Source organism: Herpailurus yagouaroundi, unplaced genomic scaffold (assembly GCF_014898765.1).
Source record: "Herpailurus yagouaroundi ecotype Mexico unplaced genomic scaffold, PumYag 141, whole genome shotgun sequence".
NCBI lineage: Eukaryota > Metazoa > Chordata > Mammalia > Carnivora > Felidae > Herpailurus > Herpailurus yagouaroundi.
Window position 1 is genome coordinate 64,569,588 of NW_024412396.1, and position 8,059 is coordinate 64,577,646.

Here is an 8,059-nt window from a genome sequence, read left to right on the forward strand (position 1 = left end):
CCCCCCCCCCCCCCCCCCCCCGCCTACACGTACCGCCGCCGAGGGCTTTCCTAGAGGTGGACCTTCCCTGCCTACACAACGGGGCGCCTCGGCGCTCCTGGACCCGGGACCCACCTGCGGCCTTGGTGCCAAAAAGGACCCCACGACCCAGGGCAGAGGCGAGCCCAGCCACCGGCGCCGGCGGAAGCTGCGGCCTTGGGACCTGCCATTCGCCACGCCCGCTCGAAGAGAGGGGTGGCGGTGGGAAACCAAACCCCTTCTTCCTTTTCATGTTTGACTCTTCTCGTATTTATTTTAGCTTTTCACACATTATAAATTTTCTACAACTACACCTTCGGTGCAAGATGACGGGACTTGTTGGGGTAAAGCGCCATCTCCTTCCCACAGCTTCGTCTCTACCCCTCGAAGATGGTATTGCCCTGGGCCTTCCCCGCCTCAGCGGCTCGCCTCCAGTTTCAAAATGGCGGCCGCCATCGGGGGGCCTTCTGCTGGCTGATCGTCACGGGTGCTGCTGAGCGAGCATCAGCTTTTCTCGCTCTTGAACCTGGATTCGACTAGGGGTTGGGAAGGGCAGTGGACGGCGTTGGGGGAGGACTGACGAGGCAAGTGAGGGCGGAGGAAAGGAGTGAGCCCTTTGGTGGGGGAGGGGGCGCCCTCGGCCCTCAGGGGAGACCCTGGCTCCAACTCCGGCCGGGTCTCTGCTGAGGACGTGCTCCTGGGGTTTCGGTTGCGACTGTCTTGGCCGGACCTGGCAGAAGTGCTCAGCGAGGGAAAGTGAAGTGATTTCTCCGGGGGTCTAGAGCTCCCGGTCTTTGTGGCAGTCCGTACGATTCACTCCTATTTGCCCCCCCCCCTTTTTTTTTTTTTTGGAGGAGTTAATCTGACGCCAGCTTTGGTCTCGTGGTTACCGTGTTCTTGGACTCCTCGCTGGGGGTCTTCCCGTGGCCTCGGGTTCAAAGGCCACGAGACTGCTAAGCACTGGGCACGAAGTAGGCGTCCTTTTTAGTTAATCGACTCCGGGGACCTTTTAAGATGTTAACCATGCTTTATTAAAATTGTCTTGGCCTTCCGCGCCTCGCGCCCCCCAGCCTCCCCACCCTCCCAGCCCTCGCTTTGCCCTCGAGCGCTTCCACCGTCACTGGTTTACTAGCTCTTAAGTAAACTGGAGGTCACACCAGCCTTAACACTGGCAAGTGTGGCCTCCTGCCACCTGCCGAACCTGAGTTATCAATTACCCATCCCCAATTTTTTTATTTTGCAACCCTTGTGATTTTTTTTTTTGTTTTGTTTTAAGAAGCCGCTTCTCTTTCTGAACTAACCAGGAAGAGGCTTTTTTGTACCACGTGAGTTCAAAGGCCAACCCAGATTCCTTCGTTTTCCCTTGGATTTTGTGTAGTTCCTTTTGGTTGTCATCAACATGCAAGGTCGTTATTGAGAGAGCAAGTAACTGTAATTGGTAATTGGGATGAATGAGTCCGTCAGACTCAAGGAAGCAATTTATGACCTGGTTAGGGTACTGTGGTTAGGTTAGGATTTGAGTGCTGTGCTTGATACTGGCGATACAAAGATGATCAGTTTTGCTCTTCACCTATACATTCAACGTCCATTCAACAAACATTCTTAGTGCTGTTTGTGCTAAATGAAAATAAACCGCCCGAGGCCACCAAAAAGTCTTCACAAAGGAATAGCTATTTGAGCTGGGTCATGAAGGGTCACAAGGAATTTACTAGGCTCGGGAGGAGATCATTCCTGGATGCAGAGATTTGAGAAGTTTTGGCGCGCTGAGGGAGAGTGGGAAGATAAATATGCTGGGACATGCAGTGCAAGGGTGGTTGGCAAAGGAAGAGTGAGATTGAGAGCCACTTGTGAAGGACCTTGATTTCCAGCTAAGGAGTTCAGGCTTTATCCTGTAGTTAGAGGGGAGCCAGTGCACGTACTTTGCACAAGGAAAGGGTGTGAGTATGTGTGTGTGTGTGTATACACACACACACACACACACACACACACAGGGTGGTCTCTGACAGCTGTATAGAGAATCAACTTGGAATAGGAAAACTAGGTAAGAGGAAATTGCAGTCATTCAGGTAAGATAATGTGTGCCTCAATTGAAGTAGGATAGTAATGGGTGTGAAAGAAACACTTTTTTTAAAAGTTTATTTATTTTGAGAGAGGGAGAGAGCTCGTGGGGGGCGGGGGCAGAGGGAGATAGAATCCCAAGTAGGCTCCATGCTATTTACTCAGAGCCCAATATGGGGCTTGATCTCACGAATTGTGAGATGGTGACCTGAGCCGAAATCAAGAGTTGGACGCTTCACCGACTGAGCCACCTAGGTGCCTGGAGAGACCTTTCTGAATAGGATTCAACTGGTGGCAGCAATTTGGTGGAGGGAGGGTGACTCCAGAGGTTTTGGGCCAAGGGACTAAATGGTTGGTGATACCATTAAAGTCAAGCCTAAGATGGGGCACCTGGGTGGCTAGGTCGGTGAAGCCTCCAACTTCAGCTTAGGTCATGATCTCGCAGTTGGTGAGTTTGAGTCCTGCATCAGGCTCTGTGCTGACGGCTCAGAGCCTGGAGTCTGCTTCAGATTCTCTGTCTCCCTCTTTCTGCCCCTCCCCTGCTTGTGCGCTTTCTGTCTCTCTCTCAAAGATAAATAAACATTTAAAAAAAAAAAAACAAGCCTAAGACATGTACATCAGAATAGAATGGTGCCAGCCTGCACCTTAAGGAGTGGCAGAGCACAGTGCTCTACAGACGAAAGCATGGGTTTTAGAGTCTAGACCTAGTGCTGTTACTGCAGCCGCGAGCTACGTGTGGCTGTTGAGCACTTGAAATTGTGGTTAGATTGATTTGAAATATGCTGTAAATATAAAATACTTACTGGATTTCAAAGACTTGGTAAGAAAAACAATGTAGAATATCTCAATAATTTATTAATAATGATTACCTGCTGAAATGATAATATTTTGAATATATTGGGTTAAATAAAATACATTAAAAGTAATTTCACCCAAAAACTTTTCAACGTGGCTGGGAATAAAATTTTTAATTACATTTATGGCTTGCATGATATTTTTGTTGGGCAGAGCCGATGTAGTCTAGACTAATGATAGAGGAATTTGTAAGGAGGTGGGATTTGAACTGGGTCTTGACACAGTGGTGAGCTGGCGCCCTCCACCGCCGGTTAAGGCATTCAGGTTTTTGTTTTTTCAAGCAGTAAGAAACCTTCCAAGATTTCTGAGCAAAGGATAATTAACCTGGCAGTAATGTTTAGGTTGAGATGAAAGGGAGGAAAGGTTGGAGGCAGAGAAACAGAGAAACCCAAATGTAAGGTAATGAGGCCCTGCTTTAAGGTACTGGTGGTAGGAATGGAAAGGGAATGATACATTTGAAAGCATTTTGAGGCTGAGAAAAATAATCAGGAGTTGGTAACAGACTGTTCAAAAAAAGTAAAGGAAGGAATCAAACATGTAGAATTTCAAGCCTTGGTTACTTAGATAAGAACTAATGAATTCATGTCATATAGTCACAAAGTACATTTGAGACCAAAGGCATTTAGTCTCAAAATAGAACCAGCAAAGTCGAAAGGAGGAAGTAGTTTGTTAAATAGTCTTCCTTTTCATCTCCTTGCTCTCTGTATCTTACCTAATCAATCATCCATACCAACTGATTTTCCTAAAATACAGAATTTCCTGTATTATGTCATCTTACTTGATAATGGATCTTAAAATGTTTCTCTGTTGCCTGAAGAACTAGATCCAGAGTCCAAGGCCTTTATCTGGCCCTTTTCTGTTCATTAGAATTTTTCTTTCATTTTTTTGCTTGTATGAAAATGTGCCCAGCTGCTTTTTCCACTAACACTCTGTACATTTTTTGTGCCTTTGGTCATGTTATTCCCCTGTTTGAAATACCTTTTGTTTTGGTCTCTCGGGTCCTGCCCATCCTTAACGAGTAATTTAAGATCTCACCTCTTTTATGATTCTCATTAACATAAGCTAATGTCAGTTTTTAAAATCTTATTTCCTAAACTGCATATTTTAGCCCGATTGTGACCGATTTGGTACAATATTTTTGACTTTTATTATCTCTGTGTGTTCTATGTAAGCTTCAGCTTCCAAAAATTAGGACAGGTTTTCTTTTTAAAAACAGGTTCATTTCTTATGCTACTTGCTGCTGCTCATGTGTTCACCTTATGGCATGACATAGAAGGTAAACACCATAATTAAAAACAGAAGTAAATCTGTTATACCACATTTAGCAGACTCTCTTTATTTTTTAGATTTATGAAGAACTCTTCCCGTGAATTCATGGTGTTTCATCCTATATACGACTGAGATATCAGTAAGTGATGAATGTCTCTAGTAAAGATATAGCCACAGTATAAGCAATTGTATTAAAAATACCTTTTCACCTGTTGAAACCTGGGTCTATCTGCAAAAAGCTTTCACATGAACTCATTCACTTCTGTCTGCAAGCTACTTTATTTCCACTTTGTAATCTAAATAAAGTGGAAGTGAAGGTGGATTTGACTAGAAAAAGAGTTTCTCTTAGGCCACTAATATACTTGTGGTACAGGAAGCTTTTTGGCAGGGAGAACTTTTTTATTTCCTTCCCCAAATTGTATTTATAAATGTTTTTCATCAAATGGAGAATAAATGTCTTTGTACTTCTCATGCCTTACAAATAGGAATATGCTGAGTCCACATATTTTTAATTTTAACTTATTTGTTTCATCAGTTCTTTATGGAACAACCACTATGTGTTTAAGACACGTGCTAATAATATATAGTAAGGACACAAAAAAGGATCGAGCCTCAAAGAGCTCTCCCAAGCAAGGGGAAATGCATAAGAATAGATAACTGTTGATGGTGTAGCCAGTTCACTAAGCTCATTTAACACTAGCCATACTTCATTCATTTAAGTTTTTGTTGACCTCCCCTCCTCCCCCTCCCCCCCCCCCCGCCCATGTGTTAGGCACTGTGGACACATTGGAGGATAACTGTGACCAGAACTGACAAGGTCTGTTTTTTTTCATGGAATTCATAGTCTGGTGCGGGGATGAGGAGGAAAGACAGGGATGGGCAAAGCAAGTAAATAAGTAACTAGCAGGCATAGAGAGCAGTAAGCATTTTGAGGGAAGTAGAGTGATGTCACAGGGTATAACTGAGTTGGGGAAGGACTTTAGGGTTGTTAAAAAACCATCTCAGAATAAATTTGAGACTGGGAAAACGTACAAACTAGTTAGAGGTCTTAGTGACAGTGGAGACAGAAGGGAAGTTTGAGAAATAGAATGGAGGTAAAAATGCAGCACTTCGTGATAGATCGGATGTGGGATACAAAGTAAAGGAAGGACTCAAGGATGAGGCCATCAGAGATCAGGTGATATTTATAGCTGTGGAACGGGTGAGATTACCTGGAAAAAAAAAATCCTGCTGAAGCACACTGCCACATTTGAGGTGGAAGAAAATAAATAGCAAAGGAGATTGGGGAGTGGCCAGTTACAAGGAAAACTAGGATGGAGGTGACACAGAAGCAGAGGGAGGAGAGCATTTCAGGGAGGCTGGAGCACTTATTTTCATCGAATGCTGCTACAGTTTCTGTCAGTGGAAGCCCGAGAAATGCCATTGGCTTAAATTGCGTAGAGGTTTGCCAGTGACCTTGATGAACACACTAGTAGTGGGCTGGTAGACAAAGATGCCAGGTTTGGTAGTCTGAATGGGAGGCAAGAAAGTGGAGACACATGTGGACAAATCCTCTGAGAACTTTTGCGATGAAAGGGGAACATAGAAATGATGGACTACTTGCGGGGATAGTAGGATTAAGAGAGGGCTCTTTTAAATCGGGAAATTCTAGAGGATCTGTGTGTGCTAATAGGAGTGGCACATCAGTGATACATGGTTTGATGTGGGGAAAAGAGGGAATGGCTGAAGAAGTTCGGTCCTCCAGAAGGTAAACGAGAATGGCAGCCAGACTACTCATAGGGAGCAGGGCTATTGAGTTCATGTAATGGGAGACACAACAGTGTACGTGCAGATACATTAATAGATTTGGTATTGGAAAACGAATTTTTGTCTGATGACTTCTATTTTCTAATTGAAGAGTGAAGTGGGATTATGAACTGATAGTAGGGCAGAGGGGGCAGTGCATGATGCTTGAGCAGAGAAGAGGCGATGTCAAATGGCAGTCTCAGAGGTGGTCAGCCAGCTAAGAAAACTCAGGTTGGTGAGTAGTGCTTAGTGCCTCCTTGGGACCTTTGACCATGAATTGAAAGAGCAGGTAGCACAGTTGTGGGATTGACCCCCATCCCCTCCCCTCCCCCCCGGCAACGTATAGTTCCTGGAATAGGCAGACCAAATGATTGGAGTCGGTCGGGGTTGGGGTTTTGCCAGGTTGGTACCAAGAAGGACTAGAGCAGTGAGATACGTGATGGTCTTTGCAAGATACTCATGATGGGTCGTGGATTGATGGTAGGGATGTGAATGGAGACTGGAGGGGGTGAAACCATGGTTGGTGGATGATGAGGGATTCGGTGAGGCCGAAGGATTTCTGCAGTGGGATTGCTGAGTGAGCGAAGCAGTAGTGAGAGAGGGAGATGCTGGAAGGTCAGATTTTGGAAATGGTGCAACTCATGGGTGAAGAGGTCTGGGGCATACCTGTAGTGCTGGGTGGCTGACGTGAAACAGGGTTATGGGAGTGGAGAAAGGCAGGCACCAGATTCAGTAGTGACGTTACTAAGAAGACCAAGTCGGGAATGAAAGTCGTCCGTGAATGAGGTCGGGTTAACGGATGTCAGCAGCGAGGAGGAGAGAGGGAAGGCTCATAGCCCGCTGGGAGGCGTGAGGCTCCGTGGGACTGGGGTATTTGAAGGAGGAAGGAGGAGACCTGGTTTGAGCTGCAGCGAGGAGCAAGGAACGCATACTTCCCGCTTTCGAGGCACAGGGGGTGCAAGAAGAAGAAGAAAACCCTGTGAGGAGGTGGCAGGAGAACCAGTTTCTGTGAAGATTACCGGGTGAAGAGGACCTTCAGAGAAGAGGTGCGCTTACAGATGAGTGTGAGCGGCATCGTCCCAGAGAATGTACTGGAAGGACCTGGGAGGGATAGAAAGTAGGGGATTGGATCTGACAGGCAGATGTGCACGTCAGTGATCATGGATAGCCCAGGAGTCTTGGATCTTTGGCTGAGACTGACGAGAGGAAAGATGACATGAGGTGGGATTAGCCTCCTGACAGCCTGTCGTGAAAGGTGACAGTCAGTTTACCTTAGTGTGTTGATAGGGCCTTGGGCAGCTGGTAAGAGGCCATCAGGTATGCGTGACCTCTCCTAACTTGCGCAGTTGGCCAGGGAAGACTAATGTAGTGTGAGGAGCTAAGATCTGAAATGTTGCCGTGGAGCTGTACTCTGCTAATCAGTGTTTCTGTCACATGTGTTTAATAGCATGCAGTTCTAGGTCTGAAGTCCCAATAGATGTGTTCATGTTACACCTTGAAATTCATACGGTAGGCATCTCGACCTAAATTCCATGGAATATATGTTGAGCACTTACTGTGTGTCAGGTTCTCTCAGGAATTGCAAGCTTAAGATTCTACATCTGTCTTTTGTAGTTGCTTACTCTCCAGTGCAAGTGTTCTTAACATTAAACTCCCTAAAAAGTACGTGGATTTCTTTGAGTATGTGTGCCTTGTTTGTTTGTTCCCTGACGACTGAGGGGAGAAGAAAGAGTGCAAAACTTTTATCAGATCCTCAAGCATGCCTGTTTATTTTTATTTATTTTAAAAAAAAAAAAATTTTTTTTTTCAACGTTTATTTATTTTTGGGACAGAGAGAGACAGAGCATGAACGGGGGAGGGGCAGAGAGAGAGGGAGACACAGAATCGGAAACAGGCTCCAGGCTCTGAGCCATCAGCCCAGAGCCCGACGCGGGGCTCGAACTCACGGACCGCGAGATCGTGACCTGGCTGAAGTCGGACGCTTAACCGACTGCGCCACCCAGGCGCCCATGCCTGTTTATTTAAGGACCACTGGTCTAATAGGAGAGAAAGACATGGAAACTAATTGTAATGC

General features: G+C 45.8%; 1 protein-coding gene and 1 long non-coding RNA gene across 2 annotated transcripts in view; one reads left to right on the top strand and one right to left on the bottom strand.

Moving 5' to 3' along the window:
- The window catches only part of NDUFB1 (NADH:ubiquinone oxidoreductase subunit B1), a 6,471-nt gene extending 6,200 nt beyond the window's left edge, over positions 1-271 (bottom strand). The window contains exon 1 of the mRNA XM_040478433.1: positions 115-271. Within this exon, the coding sequence (XP_040334367.1) occupies positions 115-271 (157 nt within the window). The remainder of the gene's footprint in view (positions 1-114) is intronic.
- Positions 272-4,275: 4,004 nt separating this feature from the next.
- On the top strand, positions 4,276-7,642 carry LOC121032210 (uncharacterized). The gene is made up of 2 exons (XR_005791148.1): positions 4,276-4,339; positions 7,600-7,642. It is a non-coding gene; the product is annotated as an uncharacterized LOC121032210 (long non-coding RNA).
- The last annotated feature ends 417 nt before the right edge of the window (positions 7,643-8,059 follow it).